This window comes from Bos mutus, chromosome 14 (genome assembly GCF_027580195.1).
Source record: "Bos mutus isolate GX-2022 chromosome 14, NWIPB_WYAK_1.1, whole genome shotgun sequence".
Taxonomy (NCBI): Eukaryota; Metazoa; Chordata; class Mammalia; order Artiodactyla; family Bovidae; genus Bos; species Bos mutus.
In genome coordinates, this window is record NC_091630.1 from 44,804,647 (window position 1) to 44,827,419 (window position 22,773).

General features: G+C 40.2%; 1 protein-coding gene across 2 annotated transcripts in view; it reads right to left on the reverse strand.

Moving 5' to 3' along the window:
* Positions 1–22,773, reverse strand: part of LY96 (lymphocyte antigen 96) — a 33,371-nt gene that overhangs the window by 4,346 nt on the left and 6,252 nt on the right. Inside the window, exons 2-4 of one of the 2 annotated variants that reach the window (XM_070382243.1) lie at positions 19,211–19,338; positions 13,233–13,322; positions 7,010–7,138 (exon numbers count right to left, since the gene is read on the reverse strand). In XM_070382243.1, the coding sequence (XP_070238344.1) occupies positions 7,010–7,138; positions 13,233–13,322; positions 19,211–19,262 (271 nt within the window). In that variant the 5' untranslated portion in view covers positions 19,263–19,338. The remainder of the gene's footprint in view (positions 1–7,009; positions 7,139–13,232; positions 13,323–19,210; positions 19,339–22,773) is intronic. The other variant, XM_005907509.3, reaches the window with a different exon arrangement.

Sequence of the window (22,773 nt, forward strand, 5' to 3'; positions counted from 1 at the left end):
GCACAGCCAAATAAGCATTTAAACATATTTTTTAAAAAGAAAGAAAGTGGGAGGGGGTACTTATTTAGAAAGCTGGGGAAACATCCATTAAAGATACTAAAATATAAAGTTTTTCCTTTCTTTCACAGTCTCTCTTTCTCCCTATAGATTTGCCATGATACTTTTTAAATCTTTTTTTCTTTCAGTTTTACTGAGATATAATTGACACAGCACATAAGTTTATGGTGTAGAGCATAATAACTTAACTTACACATGGCACTAAATAATTACCACAGTAATTCATCACCTCATAAAACCAGAGTTTTTTTTCCCTTGTGATAAGAGCTTTCAGGATCTACTCTCTTAGCAACTTACAAATAAACCACACAGCAGTGCTAACCACAGTTACTGCCATAGTTTTAATTTGCTATTTAATCTATTCAAAATAAAACAAAATTTTAAAATATTAGCATGAATTTTACCATTCCTCATTATATTGTATAATATCAATTGTAAACACAAATATCAGAGCATTTAACTCCAAGGCAGAATCACTGAAGTTTCACAATTTGTATTTCATGGCTCATGCCCAGAAGGTGCCTGAAGCTGGTGAGAAGAAACTATTACAAGCCAGACTCAGAAAATTCAGAAGGAGGTTGAAAAGGTCCTCCAGGCATAGAAGAATCTGAGAATGTTCCCTGCACCAGTCGCAAGGTAAATATAGAAGTTCGCATGCACCCAGGGGCTGCTCCATAATGATGGGAGATGGCGTGAGGGTAGGGGAAACCTGTGCCAACTGTAGTCCTGACAACTGGTTGCCTCATACTCCAGAGGAGGGCAGGGAAGCCAAATAAGGCATCTTTCTCTACCACAGGCCTGCAGACCCACACATGACCCTCAAAGGCTTTGCAACCTCCATAAAATACCTCCATAAGTTACCTGCTGTAGGGGAAACCATCTGGTCCTCATCTAGTCACCCACTAAACAGTGCCATGGTGCAGCCAGTCCAGGTGGGGTGGTCACTGCCATACCCCACCCCAGACACTGCATGACACTGTGCCTGACCCTGACCCTCCCAGCTCCAGGCCTCCACCAGGGGTAGAGGGTAACAGGTGCCACCAGATGGGACAAGATGGGGGATGCCAGGAAGGGACCAGGGTGCTAACAGGGCAGTGAACAGCAGGAAGCCAAGAACCTGTCCGGGGTAGGTGGGCACATATACCACTGGCCCATCACACTTTGTGTACAAAACACACACTCAAAGATAAAATGACTAAGAATCTCAAGACTGCGATCCCAGAATAGTAAAGCCCAAATGTGAAGACCTTCTGAGTATACGGCCCTGGTTGTGAAGTGAACACTGCCAGCTTCGTAAGAGAGAGTGATGGATGGGACTACAGTTTGAGGAAGAAATCAAGAGTAGCTTCCAAGGGACTCTTCTGATGGTTAAGACCCCGTGCTTCCACTGCAGGGGGCATGGGTTTGATCCCTGGTCAGGGAACTAAGAATCTGCATGCTGCATGGTGCAGCCAAAAAAAAAGTAACTCCCAAATTTCTGTTTGGGAAATTTGCCTGAATGTCTACCAGGTCAGGTGAGAAGGAGCTCTAACCTCTTCTGTGGGGCAGCCCTCTTTTTCAGCTGTTTTTCTTTCCAAGAAAGATATATCTCCCATTCTCCTCTTATAGGGAGTTAATGTGAAGCCTCTTGAAGAAGCCAAGACAGAAACAAGGCAGAGTCAGAGAAAAGGAAGACAGAACCTCAGCTTAGACCCTTCTCTGCTCTTCCCAAAAGGTATCCACGTAGCTCACTGGTGGTCCAGTCCAGGTTTCCCTGCACCTATGCAGCACATAGGACCCAAGCCTCAGATGGTATTATGGGTTGCAAAGTGTCCCCCCAACAGATATTCAAGCCCAAATCCCCAGTACCTTGAGCACAGACTTATTTGGAAATAGGATTTTTGCAGATGGTCAACTTAAGATGAGGTAATTAACGTGAGTCCTAATTGAATATGACTGTGTCCTTATAAAAAGGGATAATTTGTACATGCAGACCAACATGTATAGAGGGAAGACCACACAAGGAGACACAGGAGAAAGATGGTCATCTACAAGGCAAGAATCTCCTCAGGCCCCCTGAGCTAGGAGGGAGGCCTGGAACAGATCCTTCCTAACCAAGAGGCTTCAGGGGAAGCACAATCCTGCCAACACCTTGGTCTCTGACTTCTAGCTTCCAGAGCTGTTAGACCATAATCTGTTGTTCTAAGCCATCCAATTCTTGGTACTTTGTTACAGAAACCCTAGCGAAATCCTGAAAACAGGGTTGCTGCTGTTAAGTCACTTCAGTCGTGTCCGACTCTGTGCGACCCCATAGACGGCAGCCTACCAGGCTCCCCCGTCCCTGGGATTCTCCAGGCAAGAACACTGGAGTGGGTTGCCATTTCCTTCCAATGCATGGAAGTGAAAAGTGAAAGTGAAGTCATTCAGTCGTGTCCGACTCTTCATGACCCCATGGACTGCAGCCCACCAGGCTCCTCCATCCATGGGATTTTCCAGGCAAGAGTACTGGAGTGGGGTGCCATTGCCTTCTCCGAAAACAGGGTTAACAGACATGAAATTTAAAATGCCTTTGAAATATCCACTTATTTATTCAAAAATGTGTTTTTGAAAGAAATGAAAATGTGTGTGTGTGTGTTTATGTGTAAGAAGTGGAAAGATTATGTGTAATTTTTATCTTCAGTTCAGTAGCTCAGACATGTCCAACTCTTTGCATCCCCATGAACCACAGCACACCAAGCCTCCCTGGCCATCACCAACTCCCAGAGTCCACCCAAACCCACGTCCACTGAGTCGGTGATGCCATTCAACCATCTCATCCTCTGTCGTCCCCTTCTCTCCTGCCCTCAATCTTTCCCAGCATCAGGGTCTTTTCCAATGAGTCAGCTCTTTGCATTAGGTGGCCAAAGTATTGGAGTTTCAGCTTCAACATCAGTCCTTCCAATGAACACCCAGGACTGGTTGTATCTCCTCGCAGTCCAAGGGACTCGCAAGAGTCTTCTCCAACACCACAGTTCAAAACCATCAATTCTTCAGCGCTCAGGTTTCTTTATAGTCCAAGTCTCACATGCATACATGACCACTGGAAAAACCATAGCCTTGACTAGACGGACCTTTGTTGGCAAAGTAATGTCTCTGCTTTTTAATATGCTGTCTAGGTTGGTCATAACTTTCCTTCCAAGGAGTAAGTGTCTTTTAATTTCATGGCTGCAGTCACCATCTGCAATGATTTTGGAGCCCAGAAATATAAAGTCAGCCACTGTTTCTACTGTTTCCCCATCTATTTCCCATGAAGTGATGGGACCGCATGCCATGATCTTCGTTTTCTGAATGTTGAGCTTTAAGCCAACTTTTTCACTCTCCTCTTTCACTTTCGTCAAGAGACTCTTTAGTTCCTCTTCGCTTTCTGCCATAAGGGTGGTATCATCTGCATATTTGAGGTTATTGATATTTCTCCAGCCTGTGCTTCCTCTAGCCCAGCATTTCTCTTGATGTGCTCTGCATATAAGTTAAATAAGCTGGGTGACAATATACAGCCTCGACGTACTCCTTTTCCTATTTGGAACCAGTCTGTTGTTCCATGTCCAGTTCTAACTGTTGCTTCCTGACCTGCATACAGATTTCTCAAGAGGCAGGTCAGGTGGTCTGGTATTCCCATCTCTTTAAGAATTTTCCACAGTTTATTCACTTGCCCATATTCTCTACGTATCACATCCTAAAAATGTAGGACCTTTGTAACAACAACAAGTCATTGAGTATTTTCCTTACTCATTTGTTTCGCAAATTTTCAAAGGTCTGTTGATAACATCAGTGCTTCTTAAATCAGAATGTCCTGATCTCTAGGCCCATGTACTTAGCTGCCAAGTGAGTTTCTCTATCTGAATGTTCCCAAATTACGTTGAGCCCAACATGCCAAACCAGAACCCACTATCTTTCTCTTTAAAAATCTGTCCCTTCCTTTTACACACATCATTTCCAATCATGGCACTTCTATCCATCCAATCAACACCCTGGAGCAGTTCTTGATTTATTTGATGTTTACCTGCCACATCAAATCAGTCAGCAGTCCCACCACTCCTGTCTCCCAAAATACTCTGTTTCGTCTCCTTCTCTTTACTCCCAGGGCCTCCCTCATGGTCCCTTACACAGCCTCCCAGCTGCATTTCCTTCCATCCAAGTTTCTTACCTCAGCCAAAACCCACCTCCCTCTGAGACAGGCTGGGACCTGGGAACCTTTGCTGTAGTACCTACACCTGGACAAATATCTCCTCTAGAAACAAAACAGACAGAAACTGTACGGGACTAAAAATAATTGCAGGCATGCACAGTTGGGGCAAATTATGGACAATAGGATACAAAAAGGCCAAAAAACCCAACTGCCACTTCTGAAGAGCCAGGAGCAAAAACAGGATGTTGGGAGCAAAAACAGGGTATTCTGCTTTTGTCCCCTGCACTCAACACCACCAAAGGAGTAGGCAAACTACCTAAGTAACTCCTCCGTCCTACCCCAGTGTGTTAGGTGCTCAGTCGTGTCTGACTCTTCGCTATCCAATGGACTGTAGCCCCCCAGGCTCCTCTTGTCCATGGAATTCTCCAAGCAAGAATACTGGAGTGGGTAACCATTCCTTTCTCCAGGGGATCGTCTACTCTCACTGCATATAAGGAACCAGCTGGCCCCTCCTCAGAGAGTGAACAAAGCAATTTGTTACTTATTTTCACTTCCCCTGGCTGCAACAGGAGCCCCAGTGAAGATTGCCCGAATTTCCTGCCTAGCCTCTTATCTTGGGTAACACTTCCACAGGGACACTAGTTATCTGCAAAAACGGAAATCTCCTTGGGTCACCCCTACCCACTAACAACAAGATTCAGGCTGGTATTTAACCCATGACTTACGCTACCCTGGCCCCTTTTCTAGGCTCATCTCCAATTTCCCACAAATACATTCTGCTCGAGCTACAAAAAAGCTACTCTCCAGGGACTTCCCTGGTGGTCCAATGGCTAAGACTCCAATTCAGGGGCCCTGGGTTTGATCCCCGGTCAGGGAACTTGATCCCACATGCCACTACTAAGACCCAGTAAGCCAAATAATTAAATATAAACTTTTTTGAAAAAGCTACTCTCCAAATAAACTGTATTCTTTCCTGGCTAAACAAGTTTGCATATGCTGTTTCATCTCAGGGTATGTCCTTTTTTCTTACTCTCTAGGGTTCTTAGATTTAAGACTCTAATAAAATAGTCTCTGAAGCCTCATGAAGTTCTCCTGTCACAGTAAATTGATAACTATGCAATTAAAACTAAGAGCATATAATCTACTAGCATTTATGACATTTCATTGTAACATTTGTTACCATGACTATCTTTTCCAGAACAAGGTGACCTGAAGAAAGAGAACCTACCGATAGACTTTGAATCACCACACCCGAAATCATGATTTTCTCAGATTAAGTTCAACAGATGTTTGTGGAAGGAAAGGAGGGGAAGTGGGAAGAAGCAGGCAGTCTGGGTTGAGTCTGATACATCTTCAATCATAAAAAAGTGAGACTTCGAAAATTCATATAAATGTCAACATAATCCCACAGAGATTAAGTAATTGTAAAACTGTTGTATGAGAGAAAAGGACACTTTATAAACAGTAATCTGCCAAGAGAATATCTTTCACTCTTTTGTTGTCATTGTTGCTTTTTTGGTGTTTTTTGGGGGGTGGGGGGGGTGGGTTTTGGCCATGCCATGCAGCTTGTGGAAACTTGGTTCCCTGACCAGGGATCAAGCCCACGCTACCCGCAGTGGAAGTGCAGGGCGCTGACCACTGAGCCACCGGAGAATTCCCAGGGATTTCTTTCAAAGAGAAAGAAAGTATGGTCCAGTGGAAGAGCAGCTCTAGAGGCTACTCCATTACCAGACCTCCAAAAGACCAAGGGCACATCGCTGAACCACTGCAGACATTGGTCTCCTCCCTTATAAAATGACAGGACTATAAAGTCAGGAACAAAAATGCATACTTACTCACCATAATTCTTGAATTCTCACCCTGAGCACTCTACTAAAAATTTTTTTAAACACAGATTCTCTAATTTTATCCTTAAAGCCACATAAAATAGGTTTCCTTGTCCCCATTTCTCAGAGGAGGAAAGTGAGGTTGAGAGAAGTTAAATAACACCCAAGGCCACATTGCTGGTCGGCAGAACAGCTGGGACACTGGCTCAGGTCTTTATAACTCTGAACCCAGACTCATAACAATGCCACCTCCACAATCTGTATGTGGCTTGGGGGTGGCAGACAAGTTAGAGATGAGGAGAGATGGTTGGTTGGGAGACACATTTTAAAGCTTCATTTGTGTAGCAAGAGATTGATTCACTTAGAAACATTTTGTTTGGGGAAGGGGGCGTGCTGCTGTCTTTTGGAATCTTAGTTCCCTAACCTGGGGTAGACTTTTCTAATTGTTTATGCTTTCCAATTTTAAGTAATGTGAAAATATAATATATAGAATTTTTTAACTATTTAAAATACTACCTTAAAAATTACTATGGAAAAATTCATAGGTTTGCAATAAGTGATCTTTAAGGTCCTAAACTTTGAAATTTTATGATTCTGTGACTAACTCCAGGTGAGAAAGAGGAAGAAAAGACATTGAAGGAATCAATGTAACTGCATAGAAGAAGCTGCTGTGTTTTTATGAGAAATACTAAATGCAATGTTTAGAAAACAAGAGCCATAACGAAAGGTAAACGTACAGTGTTAATCTAAACAAGGTAAAAATTTTAATATCTCTTCAAACACACCGAAATAAGTGTCATCTTCATAATAATCCAATAACATAATTGTAAAATGTTGTTTAGCCTGCTAAAAGAAAAACATTGGGTGGAAATGAAGAATTATTATTAGAAAAGGAACTTCACATTTTTAAAGTATTTAATTTTCACAGCACTCTCAAAGACATTATATTCTATTCTGAGAGTAATGTGAATTGAATGCTTACCTCCCTTCAGAGCTCTGCAAAAGGAAAAATCATCATCATATCCTCGGCAAATAACTTCTTTGCGCAATGGGAAATTCATGGACTTAGTAGATAGATAGATATTGAAATACAAGCTCCTTATATCTCTTCCTTAAAGAGAAAAAAAAATTCATTAGCCCTTCAAATAAGGTATTTTTTTATAAATGCTTAATAACCAACACTGACTGTATACTTAAAATATGCCTTGTGCTTTTCCTACATTATTTCACTTAATCATCATAACTACCCGTAATATGGATATCATTATCCTATTTTGTAGATGAGAAAACTGTAGTTCTGAGAGGCCCACTAGTCGATTGTAATCAAATAGAATGTTCCACAGTGAGAATTATCTGTGCTATGCCAAACGATAGAAGAATCTATATTTTTGAGAAAACTATCAAACTGAAAATACAAAATTTCCAACTGTTGTCACAGTTTCACTAGGAGATTCAAAAGAAAGGGAAGGGAGAGGAAATAACAATTATAATCAACTCATGCCCACGTTTTAGTAGTTTTGATGAAAGATTTCTTGGAGGATAAAATTGAACCCATTGATTACAACTTAAATAGATGAACTTTTTATTATTTCCTTATGAATCTCCTTATTACCAATGAACATGGAAAATTCCAAGAAGAAATGCATTTGGCTCATCTCTTCTAAGTTATTCAGTTGGCCCAACTGGACAAGATGTACAATCTTTTTTATAATGAAAACAAGTATTGTAACCACTACTTTGTGGAAAATACTTTCCTAATAAGGTCACCATGACTCATTGCAGCCATAGTAAAACAAAAATTTTTCTATCTTTACCTTGAACTTGACTATGCTTAACAGAACTGTCACCTCCTTTCTCAAAACACTGTTCTTCCTTTTGTGTTGGTGCTGCCACTCTCTCCGTGTCGTCCTTGAACTATTCTGACTCCTCTCCCCAGTCTAGCTCATTGACTCATTGTTCTTAGGGTTTTAACTTCAGTGCTTCTTAAATTCACACTGCACACTCTTCCCAGCTTTAAATACCACAAAGGGTAATAACTTCTAAATCATCGTGTTTTGTTTCAGCTTTTCTTTTGAGCACCTGTCCTCTGTGCTCATTCAGTATCTCTACTCAAATGTCACTTATTACCACCCCCAATAGATCTCAAATTGATTTCCTCATCTTCATTACCAAATCATCACTAGAATTCTTAATCCTGGTAAATTCTACTGGCCTCCCTGGTAAATTCTACTGGCCTCCTTTCATCCCCATTACCACTATCTTAATGCAGGTCCTCATTACTCTGAGCCTATAGTACCAGCAAACTTCCTTGTTTGTCTCCATTTCTCTACTTCCAGGGTTAAATGTAGAGAAGGAGAACATCATACAGTCTGTTTCAAATAGTGGCCCCCATGGTCCGCTCCATGGACTTGGACCTGCACCTTTCTCAAAGCAGGAATGGCTATGGAAGCTGAAGACCTGTTTCCATGGGGGATGTCTTGAGATAGAGGCACATGGTAGCGTGGCATCCAGTGACGATGCAGAACAGAGAACACATGGTAGCGTGGCATCCAGTGACGATGCAGAACAGAGAACACATGGTAGCGTGGCATCCAGTGACGATGCAGAACAGAGAACACATGGTAGCGTGGCATCCAGTGACGATGCAGAACAGAGAACACATGGTAGCGTGGCATCCAGTGACGATGCAGAACAGAGAACACATGGTGGCGTGGCATCCAGTGACGATGCAGAACAGAGAACACATGGTAGCGTGGCATCCAGTGACGATGCAGAACAGAGAACACATGGTAGCGTGGCATCCAGTGACGATGCAGAACAGAGAACACATGGTAGCGTGGCATCCAGTGACGATGCAGAACAGAGAACACATGGTAGCGTGGCATCCAGTGACGATGCAGAACAGAGAACACATGGTAGCGTGGCATCCAGTGGCGATGCAGAACAGAGAACACATGGTAGCGTGGCATCCAGTGACGATGCAGAACAGAGAACACATGGTAGCGTGGCATCCAGTGACGATGCAGAACAGAGAACACATGGTAGCGTGGCATCCAGTGACGATGCAGAACAGAGAACCTTCTTCCATTTGTGTGTGGAACACACTGGTTCTACGCTTCAGTGATTCCAAGAAAGAAAGTGTTGCTTTGACACCTCGATACTTTACATCTTGAGAAGCTTCTTGCTTAGACATCACTGTGGTCATGTTAGAGTTCACGGTGGTCACTGTGAACAGTGGTTGAAGTGAAGTATCACTTGCGTGCCTCAGCAGATCAGGGATATCAGTATGGATATTGGAGTGAGAGACTGGGACATGGTGGCTCTTGGGGCTTCGGTGAAGAGGACTTTTTTTGAGGTCACCTATCGGAGAAGGCAATGGCAACCCACTCCAATACTCTTGCCTGGAAAATCCCATGGACGGAGGAGCCTGGTAAGCTGCAGTTAGCTGCAGTCCATGGGGTCACTGAGGGTTGGACACGACTGAGTGACTTCACTTTTACTTTTCACTTTCATGCATTGGAGAAGGAAATGGCAACCCACTCCAGTGTTCTTGCCTGGAGAATCCCAGGGACGGCAGAGCCTGGTAGGCTGCCGTCTATGGGGTCACACAGAGTCGGACACAACTGAAGCAACTTAGCAGCAGCAGCATGACAACTTTGGGAACTTCTGGAAATAACTTTGAGGAAGGTGTATGATCCAGCTGTATTTGATAATTAGTTAATAGTGACACACAATTCTATTAGCAAGGCTACAAAGTCTTAAAATAAATGATTTCCATTCCTAACCTATTTTCGGTTCAAGATTACAGTTATAGCTCTTACTGAATTTAAGTAGAGATAGGGCCACAAAAATATGGTTGATTTCTATTAATATGGCCCACAATTTCACATAGATGTTCTAGTGTATTCTAGGGAAACGCGGGTCATAAAAAGAAAGCATTATAAAAAATATGACCAAATAATACTTTAATTACTGAATTAATATAATGTTACATAAATGTCATATCTACTAAATGATTAAAGTATTTGTGGTGACCTTGGAGCTGTACTGCTCAAAACTCCCTTCCAAAGAATCTGTGAGGAGGAGGGCAGTAGGCAGATAGCCTCCAGCTACTGCACTTTCAGAGACCAGACGCTCACAATCGGCTCCTGTAATGATGGTGGCACTAGAACCAGTCCACTCCAGCCTGTCATGGGACACGTGTGACACGGAGAAGGCTCCCCACTTACCTTGCTGATGGTGTCTCAGGGATTCATTTTAATCTGATGATCATCCTATCAAATTCTCCTTTCTTCTCTCTCATTTCAAAACTATTAGGCCAATCCAATATCTCAGTCTGAATCTTCTCCTTGCCTGCTCTGGCTTCCTCTTTCCTTTACTGTTCATAAGAATTTCCCTCCTCCACCCCCACACTCTGCAAAAAATCCCTTGTATGTCTAATTCTTTCTTGGTATCTGAGTTTCAGAGAACCCTAAGTAAAACTGTGTTGTATTATTATCACTTGGATCTGGAAGGTCTGCTTCCTGTGTCTAAGGGCAATGGGCTTACTTGAAAATGAGGTCATTCATTATGTAAATAATCACTTCTGCAAACACACACAAATACCACAAAGGCATCTGTGGTGTGTGGGGTAGAGCACACCACACAGACCAGAAAACAAAACCTGAGAAAAAGAGGAAGAAATTGTAAAGCTTTCATTGGGCAAAAATTTAGATTATTTTAGGGGATTAAGGGATACACGCTACTATGTGTAAAATAAGCAACAAGGATGTACCATACAGCACAGAGAAATATAGCTATTGCTTTGTAATAACTTTAAATGAATTATAATCTATAAAAGTACTGAAACACCATGTTGTACACCTGAAATTACTATAATATTGTAAATCAACTACACTTTAGTAAAAAAATAAGTTTAGATTATTGCTTTCACCCTTGGCTAAGAAAGTAGAGCAAACAGTTCATTATTATTTCCTCTGTGCTACCACTAAGCCTTATTGCTATCATTTCATTTACGGTAATATATTATCTCAGAGAAGGCGATGGCACCCCACTCCAGTACTCTTGCCTGGAAAATCCCACGGGCGGAGGAGCCTGGTGGGCTGCAGTCCGTGGGGTCTCGAAGAGTTGGACACGACTGAGCGGCTTCCCTTTCACTTTTCACTTTCATGCACTGGAGAAGGAAATGGCAACCTACTCCAATGTTCTTGCCTGGAGAATCCCAGGGACAGGGGAGCCTGGTGGGCTGCCATCTATGGGGTCACACAGAGTCGGATACGATGAAGTGACTTAGCAAACAGCAATAGCAAAATATATTATCTACAGCTCTGTCTCTCCTATTGCACTGAGAGATTCTTGATGGTCAAGAGAATGTCTTATTTATCAATGAATTCACAGTACATATCATAATATTTGAAATAAACTACACAATTACTAAGTATTTTTAAATGAATAAATTAATGCAGAAACACAGTGTCAGGATACAGGTTAAATGATTAGATGCAGGAAAATTAAAACGTAAGTTTATTGTCTATCATTTCTGGATTCTCAACTACCCTTTTTCCTATAAGCTGGAGAACTAAACTCAGGAATAAATGTTTCTTAAGCTTATATATATAAAAGCAATTTTTTAAAGTATAAACTCCAAATATAAGCTAGGACGTAGATGATAATGGTGATGATGAAAAACAATAATGACAATGATGATGATTACAACTGAAGTTTCCTGGGATCTTTACAGGCCACAACTGACTGGTAGGAAAGGGTGAAAGTTGGTTTGGGGGGATTTTTTTGGCTATGCTGGGTCTTCACTGCGGCACGTGGTCTTCCTCTAGCTGTGGCAAGCAGGGGCTTCTCGCTGCAGTGGCTTCTCTTGTTGCAGAGTATGGGCCCTAGAGGCATACGGGTTCACAAGCTCTAGAGCACGGATTCAGTAGTTGTGGTGCACAGGCTTAGTTGCACGGTGGCTCGTGGGATCTTGTCTGACCAACCAAAGATCGCACCCGTGTCTCTTGCATTGGCAGGCAGATTCTTAACCTCTGGACCACCAGAGAAGCCCCAGGAAGAAAGTTTTGTGTATTTTCATGGAGCCTTAGATCCAGCCCAATGCTATCACCATCATCCAATTAACTTTTACTAAGATGATAGCAAATAAAATCATAAAGAGGAAAAAGAAGAAATAACACAAAACAAAACAAAGAGCATTGCTTCTTTTCATATCATCATCACCGTATTTTTTTTTTTAAGTTCACCTTTTGGGAAAAAAGAAGTCCTGGATTGCTGCTGCTGCTGCTGCTGCTAAGTCACTTCAGTCGTGTCCGACTCTGTGCGACCCCAAAGACGGCAGCCCACCAGGCTCCCCCATCCCTGGGATTCTCCAGGCAAGAACACTGGAGTGGGTTGCCATTTCCTTCTCCAATGCATGAAAGTGAAAAGAGAAAGTGAAGTTGCTCAGTCGTGTCTGACTCTTAGCAACCCCATGGACTGCAGCCTACCAGGCTCCTCTGTCCATGGGATTTTCCAGGCAAGAGTACTGCTCATATACAAATCTTTGACTAATGAAAACCCAACTTTACTTATCAGCTGAATAGCTAATAACTGACCAAGGATATAGATAGTAGATGGTTAGAAGTTTCAAATTGTTTCCATTTTTACCATGCCATTATATAATCCCTCCACATGAGTGTGAGCAAGCCTAGTGACTTGATTCTAAAAACTAGAAAATAGCAAAGATAATAGGGTGGCACTTTCATCATTAGGCTATATAAGACTGTGACTTCTATCTTGTTAGCTAACTGTCCCCCTTGTTAATTTCAAGGACACAAGAAACTATGTTGCAGAGGCCCAGAGGGCAAGGAACTGAAAGCTGGCCAACAGCCAGATGGAAACTGAATACTGTCAACAACCACCTGAGCTTAGAAGTGGGTTCTTTCTAGCTGAGCCTTCAGAAGAAACCCTGGCCAACATCTTGACTGCAGCCTTGGGGGAGAGACCTTCTAAAGCTGACACAGCTAAGCCATGGCCAGACTACCGACACACAAAGACTGTGAGATAAAGAATATACGTTGTTTTAAGCCATTACAATTATGATAATTTGTTACATAGCAATAGAAAACTAATACACGTACATCTAGAACTTCATCATTTATCACTGATATTTATGGAGCCCCTTTAATTGATCTACAAGAACAAAATTTTGGACTTACTTGGAATGTAGTAGAGATAGAGTATTCCACGGCTTCCCTTCAATGTTATACAGGGCTCAGAACGTATTGAAACAGGAAATTTCAAGTTATCTAAATAGAATAAAGAAAATGTCAATAAAATTAAAATAATTTTAGGTCATTTATGATAAGTATTCTGAATATCAGGGCCCCCTCCTCAAAACTACCTTTTCCATTAAAATTTTATAATGAGCAAAATTGAGAGTAGTTAAAAATATCGTCATCCCCAGAAGAGTGAAGTCAGCCAGAGGGCAGATAAAGTCTTCCTTCCCCCTACAAACACACCAATACAGCAATAATTTATAGACAATTTCCCTTTGTGAGAAATCAGAAACTAGCCAACAGTTTCCTGCATCCCGGAGAATGTAAAACCAGACTCACCAAGTCAATAGTGAGGTTCAAGACATCTCTCACCAGAGACACTGCTCCTGGCTTAGCATAATGAGGAAGAGATACCCTACCCCTTAATTTCACTCAGAAGGGAAGAGATGGTTTATGCATTCAGAGCCCCAAATTTTCCAAGGAGATCCCCAGTGGACTAAATAAATAAAGTCTGAACAGTCTTAGAACTAGTAAGGAGACTGAATCAGTAACTGCAAATTTCCCAAAGAAAAGTCCAGGGCCAGATGGCTCCACAGGAGAATTCTACCGAACATTTAGGTCAGAATTAACACCAATTCTTCTCAAACTGTCCCCCCAAAAATGGAGGAGAGGGCACACTTCCAAACTCATTTTATGAAGCTAGCATTATAAAGCCAGACAAAGACACCACAAGAAAAGAAAATTATAAGCCAACATCCCTGATGAATTTACATGCAAAAATCCTCACAAAATACTAGCAAATTGAATTCAATAGCACATTAAGAGGATTACACACCATGACTAAAAGGCATTTTTACCTGGGATGCAAAGGATAGTCCAATATACAAAAATCAATTAACCGATATGCCACATTAATAGACTGAAGAATAAAAATCACATGACCATCTCAATAGACAACAAAATTCAACACCTTTTCATGATAAAAATTCCCAACAAACTATAATTAGAGGAAATGGCCTCAACATAATGAAGGCCATATATGAAAAGTTCATAGCTAATATCATACCCAACAATGAAAAATTGAAAGATTTTCCCTCTCAGATCAGGAGCAAGACAGGGATACTCACTCTCAACAGTACTGCAAATCCTAGCCAGATGAATTACATAAGAAAAATAAATAAAAGGCATCCATACCAGAAAGGAAAAAGTAAAATTTTCTGTTTGCAGATGGAAAATTTTATATAAAGAAAACCCTAAAGACTCCATTAAAAATTGTCAGAACTAATAAAAAAAATTCAGTAAAGCTACAGAATACAATATCAAAATACAAAATACCAGTTGCATTTCTATATACTAGTGATGAACTATACAAAAAGGAAATTAGGAAAACAATGCCATTTACACTATCACCAAGATTATAAAATATCTAGGATTAAACTTACTTAAGATGGTAAAAGACTTGTATGTTGAAAACTACAAAACATTGATGAAAGAAATTAAACAAGGCACAAACAAATAAAAAAAAATCTTATGTTCATTGGGCTTCTCTTGTGGCTCAGCTGGTAAAGAATCTGCCTGCAATGCAGGAGACCTGGGTTCAATCCCTGGGTTGGGAAGGTTCCCTGGAGAAGGGAATGGATACCCACTCCAGTATTTTGACCTCGAGAATTTCATGGCAGAGGAGCTGACAGGCTACAGTCCATGGTGTTGCAAAGAGTCAGACATGACTGAGCGACTTTCACTTCACTTCCTTGTTTAGAAGAGGTAATGCTATTAAAATGTCCATTTTATGCAAGACAATCTATAGAATCAATACATTTCTATCAAAATCTCAATGACTTTTTTTTACATAAATAGAAAAAACAACTCTAAAATTCATATGGAACCATAAGGATGATAAATTTGAGAAAGAGGAACAAATCTGGAAGCATCACATTTTCTGATTTTGAACTATATATCAAAGCTATAGTAATCAAAATAGTATGGTAATGTCAAAAATATGGCCATATAGACCAGTGGAACTGAACAGGGAACCCAGAAATAAATCCACATATATTCTGCAAACTAATCTTTGACAAGGATGCCAAAAATGCACAATATTTAAAGGAAAGTCTCTTCAACAAATGGTGCTGGGAAAACATGCAAAAGAATGAAACTGGATCTTTATCTTATACCACAAACAAGAGCCAGTTCAAAAGGGATTAAAGACTTAAACATAAGATTCAAAACTATAAAAACGCTAGAAGAAAACACATGGGAAAAACTTCATGACATTGGATTTTACAATGATTTAATGGATATGACACCAAAACAAAGGCTGCAAAAATATAAATAAACAAGTGGGACTATATCAAACCAAAAATCTCCTGTACAGAAAAGGAAACAATCAACGGAGTGAAAAGGCAGCCTATGGACTGGGAGAAAATACTTGCAAACCATATATCTGATAAAGTGTGGATCTCCAAAATATATAAGGAATTTCAAAAATTCAATTGTAATGAAACTAACAATCTGATTTTTAAATGAGCTAAGGACTTGAATGTACATTTCTTCAAAGAAAATATACAAATGACCAACAGGTATATGAAAAAATGCCTGTCACTAAGCATCAGGAAAATGCAAATCATGAAACCACAATGAGATGTCACCTCGCACCTCTTTCTTGTTTTGATAGTAGTCAGATTGGCTACTATCAATAAAAGAAAAGAAAGATGACAAGAGTTGAAAAGGATGTGGAGAAACTGGAATGTTTGCACACTGCTTGTAGGAATGCAAAATGATACAACTGCTATAAAAAACAATATGGAGATTCCTCAGAAAAAAATTGAAAATATTACTACTATGTGATCCAGCAAACCTACTTCTGAGTACTTATCCAAAATAATTGAAATCAGGATCTTGAAGAGACATTAGCATTCCTACATTCATTGTAGCACTATTCACAATATCCAAGGTGTGGGAACAACCTAAATGTCCATCAACAGATGTATGCATAAAGAAAATGTGGTATATACATACAGTGGGATACTATTTAATCTTTTTTAAAAAAGGAAATTTTGCAATATGCTACAATATGAATGAACCTCAAGGACATTGCTGCTGCTGCTGCTAAGTCGCTTCAGTCGTGTCCGACTCTGTGCGACCCCACAGACGGCAGCCCACCAGGCTCCCCTATCCCTGGGATTCTCCAGGCAAGAACACTGGAGTGGGTTGCCATTACCTTCTCCAATGCATGAAAGTGAAAAGTGAAAGTGAAGTCGCTCAGTCATGTCTGACTCTTCGCAACCCCATGGACTGCAGCCTACCAGGCTCCTCCATCCATGGGGTTTTCCAGGCAAGAGTACTGGAGTGGGTTGCCACCGCCTTCTCCATTATGCTAAAGGAAATAAACCAGTCACATAAGGACAAATACTGCATAATTCCATGTATCTAAAACAGTCAAATTCATAGAATCAGAGAGTGGCTAGTAGTTGTCAGGGGCTTAGGGGATGGAGAAATGGGGAGTAACTAATCACAGGCATAGAGTTTCAGTCAAGCAAGTGACTAAGCTCTAGAGATCTGCTATACAACTTCATGCCCACAGTCAACAATAATGCACACTCAAAAATTGAAGAGGGTAGAGTCCATGTAAAGTGTTCCTACCACAGTAAAATAAAATTTAAAATTCTGTACAAATACAAATACCAAAAAAAAAAACTCCCTATAATGTAAATAGATTAGTGTTTTAGTGCCCTTACATTGGTCCTTATATTGTTAAGGTGTAGTTTGAAGGTAGTGAATTACTTTAAACTGTGTGGAAGTGGGTGAACTCCTCAAAACATATTTTCATAAAATTACTTGTTCCATTTTCATACTTTTTAGCCTGTTCTTTTCTACATTGCTCTTCTTTTCTCTACTCTCCTCACCTTTTTGTATGTTTCACTGGTTAAAAATAGAAAATACACATCAAGTAGAGTTCTAGTAAATGTTAAGAGACTGAATACATGAATGAATGAATGAGTTAATAAACAAATCTTCCTAAATAAGAAATTTCAAGAAGAACTTATAAAAGCACCGAGGAGGAGGAGAAAGAGACTAAACCAGTTTTATTTAATTTGCCCCTAAATGCAACCCTTAAAAATTAATGTTAACATCTCTCATTCAATGAATTGAGTTTCCCTGCAATAAAATTCTCACAGAAGGAGCTATATTAACAGTCATTTCACCAAATCATGGATGTTGACAAATACTTGATGAAAGATGCTCATTCCTGGGACAATTACGACCAAAGAAAAACACCCTGAATTTGCAACAGCACTGATGAAATTTGAGGGCATTATGCTGAGTGAAATTAGTCAGACAAAGAAAGATAAACACTATATGACTTCACTTTTATGTGGAATCTGAAAAACAAACAAACACAGAAAACACACAAAAACCAACTCAGAAAACAGACTTGTGGTTGCCAGAAGCAGGGGGCCGAAGGTGGGAGAAATGAGTGGAAGGGGTCAAAAGATACAAACTTCAGTTATAAAATAAGTAAGTAATGGGGATATAATGTATAGCTTGGGTGACTATAGTTAATAATACTATTTTGCATATTTAAAGGTTACTAAGAAAATAGATCTTTTGGGGGCTTGTGGGAGGAACATGCTTGTGGCATTCAGATTCTTGGTGCCCTAACCAGGGGATGAACCTGGGTCACCACAATGAAAGTGCTGAGTCCTGAACACTGGACTGCCAGGGAATTTCAGAAAAAAAGGTAGATCTTAAAAGTTTTCAGCATAAGAAAAGAGATTTGTAACCTGTGTGAGGTGTGTGTGCTAGGTCACTTCAGTCATGTCCAACTCTTTGCGATCTTATGGACTGCAGCCCACCAGGCTCCTCTGTCCATGGGATTCTCCAGACAAGAATACTGGAGTGGGTTGCCATGCCCTCCTCCAGGGGATCTTCCCAACCCAGGGACTGAACATGTGTCTCTTATGTCTCCTGAATTGGCAGGTGGGTTCTTTACCACTAGCACCACCTGGGAAGCCCAACTATGTGAAATGGTGGATGCTAACTAAATTTATCATGGTGTCACGTCACAGTATATACAGATATCAGATCACATTGTATACATGAAACTATTATAATGTTATATAGCAATTATACCTCAAGTTTTTAAAAAATGCTCAGAGGTGAGTGAATAAATACTAATTCTCAGTCACTAAGTCATGTCCGATTCTTTTGTAACCTCATGGACTGTAGCCCACCAGGCTCTTCTGTCCATGGTATTTCCCAGGCAAGAATACTGGATGGATTACTATTTCCTTCTCCAGGGGATCTTGCTGATCCAGGAGTCTCCTGCTTTGACACCCGGGTTCTTTACTGTTGAGCTACCAGAGAAACCCAACTGAATAAATATTGTGCATCTATTTATTGAATTAATGTAAAGTCATTAAACCCCTGGTGACTCAGATGGTAAAAAATCCACCTGCAATGCAGAAGACCCGGTTTCGCTCCCTGGGTTGGGAAGATCCCCTGGAGAAGGAAATGGCCACCCCCTCCAGTATTCTTGACTGGAGAATTCCATGGGCAGAAGAGCCTGGTGGACTACAGTCCATGGGGTCACAAAGAGTCGGACAAGACTAAGTGACTAACACTTTCACTTTTCACTTTCAAAGTCATTTAAATAAATTTTTAAGATATTTAATGATATAGATGTTTGTGGCATACTATCAGGTTTTAAAGCTGCTGGTTACCCAACAATATACCCAATATGATTCCATTTTTACTGTTTTTAACATGTTATCATATATCTAAAAGAATATTTACCAAAATAACAAACTGTTCGTAGTGGTTAACTCTTAACTGATTGACTTATGTGCCTTATTATCTTCTTTTCCACCTAGATTTTTGAAGGTTTGCATAATTAGTATACTTATTCACTTTCTTACCATTGAAAAGGTTGACGTGGTATTGGATCAACATGGGCACTTTCATATGCATTGCCAAGCACAGTGCAATGTATCTCTTCTTTCTCAGTGATAAGCTTGTAGAAAACCATCAAGACCCTGGAGTAAAGCTGGGAACAAGTTAAAAGCAGTGAATCACCAGGACCAATTGTCATAAGGGCAATTCTCCACTTTCAGTTAAGGTTCCTAATGTCTGAAGTTGGTCTGATTATGATGAAACTATCAAGTCAATCCAATCAGACAAATGGTCAGAATACCCCTATTGCTGCTCAGTATTGAGCCAGCACCACAGCAAGGCAGGGTGGAGTATAGAAATGTAAGCTTAATCTTTACATCAGGAAGCCTAAGATTTTTCTAGAAAGACAAGACCACCATACATTCAAAAAAAATTAGATGTAAGAGTCAAAAAAAAATCACATAACAGTATATAATAAGTGATTCTTCATTTATTTGCAAAGGTTTGGGAACTAATGGAAAATAGTTTTATTACTTTAAAGTCACCATGTTTATGGTAAAATTCTACATTTGGTTTAATAAATATAGAAAGTAGTGACCAGGTCCAGCATAGAATAAGAGCCTCCAAGTTCCCATGAAATGAAATCAGTGCCACTCTGAGTGTTGGCAGTAAGTACCACTGGAGATCACAAGAGAAAGCCTTGGTTGGAGTTGAACTATCACAGCACTTCATTTTACTCCTTTAACAGGATTTCCATTACATAAATACGCAGTTCCTTCTGACAGGAATGCCCTTGTCCTCATCAGTCTGTAAACTCCTTCATATGCCTTCAATATGTACTCAAATATCAACAATTCTGTTAAACCTTCCTTGACTCCTCCACACCTTCCCAGCCCAACAGCCACAAACACACTGTCATTCACAGTACTTGATCATCCTTGAATGGTCATTCAAAATGTTTACTACAGTTATTTGCTCACACATCATTCTTCTTCGTAAAAATAGTGCAAGTCTTGAGGGCAGGAAGCACGTCTCTATTCATTTTGCATGACTCTGGCACATAGCACACTGTAAATAATAAATGTGTGCTTATTCACTTCTTAGCACCAAATATTGCTCTAGGCACTACAGGAACAATGAACAATTGATAAACGCACATTCTAGTAAAGAAATCTAACCCGGCCATGAGAGAAAGACTGAGTATGTGGTAGGGACAGAGAAGTTGGGGGAGTGGCAGTGGGTAGAGATACCTCAACTATAGTATCCATTAAGTGAGTGACAGGAAGCAACCAACTCTGTGGACGCTGTGATCAGGAACGCAGACTCAGAGGTGACAATGACTTTGATATGTTCAAGCCACAAAAATAAACATAGATGCATATATATACAAATAATGTTTCATGAGATACACATAATAGGCAAATTCACAGAGACAGAAAGTAGAGTAGAGGTTATCAGGGACTAAGGGGAGGAAGAAACGGGGAGTTACTTTTTAATGGGTATAGAGTTTCAGTTTGGAATGATGAAAAATTCTGAAAATTGGTGATAGTTGCAAAGCAATGTGAATGTATTTAATATCATTGAATTGTACACTTTAAAAGTGTGAGTTTTATTATGTTGGTAATACAAATAATGATAGTAATAATAATAATATAGGTCAATGTAAATGGAAAATAATGGGGGGGTGGTGGGAATCATAGAAATCAGACAGGTAGGCAGGGCCATCTTGAAGGGTCTTAGAGGCCTTGGTATAAAGTTGGGGTTTCACTCTAACTGTAGCGAAAAACCACTGGGGGTTTTAAGCAATCAAAATAGTCTTATGTAACTTATTTACATTTTCAAAAGATCTCTCTGGTCTCCATGACGAGAACTGATTGTATGGGGGAAGGAATTAAAATGGAGAGAGGCCAGTTTAAGAGGATGTTGCAGAGGCCAGAGAAAAGAGATGAGGATGGCATAAGTGGTGAGCAGTGGACAGTGAAAAATGGTTGGCTTTAATTATTTACAGTGGCCAAGACATGGAAGCAACCTAAATGACCACTGACAGAGGAGTGGATAAAGAAGATGTGGTGCATAAATACAACGGGCTATTACTCAGCCATAAGAAAGAAATGATGCCATTTGCAGCAACATGGATGGATTTAAGACATTTATTAAACTAAGAGAAGTGAGTCAGACAGAGAAAGACAAATATCATATGATATCCCTTATATATGGAATCTTAAAAAAACCAATACAAATGAACTTATTTAAAAAATAGAAACAGACTCACAGACTGTGAAAACAAATTTATGATGACCAAATGGGAAAGGTAGGAGGGAAGGATAAATTAGGAGTTTGGGATTAACATATACACACTCTATAAATAAAACAGATAATCAACAGGGCCTACTGTATACAGGGGATTCTACTTAATATTCTGTGATAACCTATATGGGAAAAGAAATTGAAAAGGAATCAATATTTGTATATATATATATATAACCAAACTACTTTGCTGTACCTAGCACAGCATTGTAAATCAATTATATTCTGATATAAAGTAAAAATTAAATTTATAAAAAAGGTAGTTGGGGAATTCCCTGGCAGCCCAGCAGCTGAACACATACACGCACCAGTGGTTAGAACTTAGTATTTTTACTACTGCAGCCAGGATTCAATCCCTGGTTGAGGAACTAAGATCACACAAGACGAGCAGCACAGCTGAAAAAAAAATGTAGTTGGCTTTAAAATATGTTCTGGGGAAAATGAAAATGGAGTCATTGATAAATCCAATGTGAAAGTTACAGGAAATAGATAATTAGGGATACCTCTGGTTTGGGGGCTAAGGAATTAGGTGGATAATGTCATGAGGAAGATTTCGGAAGAAACAGATGTGGAAAGGAGTATAAATGAAAAGTCCTAGCTCCAAATGGCTATTAGACTTCCCAGTGGAATGCTGAGTCTGTAGAATAATAGACGAATCCTGGTGATATGTATAATTAACCTTCCTACTGTTACTGAAATGCAAGTCCATGCACCCAATGCACAATGAAGCCAAATAATACAAAAACAGTCTGAGTGTTCATTGGAAGGACTGATGTTGAAGCTGAAACTCCAATACTTTGGCCACGTGATGCAAAGAGCTGACTCATTTGAAAAGACCTTGATGCTGGGAAAGATTGAAGGCAGGAGGAGAAGGGGACAACAGAGGATGAGATGGTTGGATGGCATCACCGACTTAGTGGACATGAGTTTGAGTGAACTCGGGGAGTTGATGATGGACAGGGAGGCCTGGTGTGCTGCAGTCCATGGGGTTGCAAGGAGTCGGACACGACTGAGCGACTGAATTGAACTGAACTAAATACAAAAATGTTGGAGTCTGGGGCAGAAAAAAGTTTACTGCAGGACTATGCAAGGAGACGGGTGGCTCATGCCTTTAAAAATCCCAATTCCCTGAAAGCTCTCAGGAAAGCCCTTTTCTAAGAAAAGAGAAGGAGGGTTGTGGGTAGTTGTTGCAAAGGTCTTAGTGTCAGAGTCTTTGCTCTTCAGGTCAGGTCATGGTCAGGTGACCATGTTCCTATAAACCTCCATCAAATGAATGTGATTC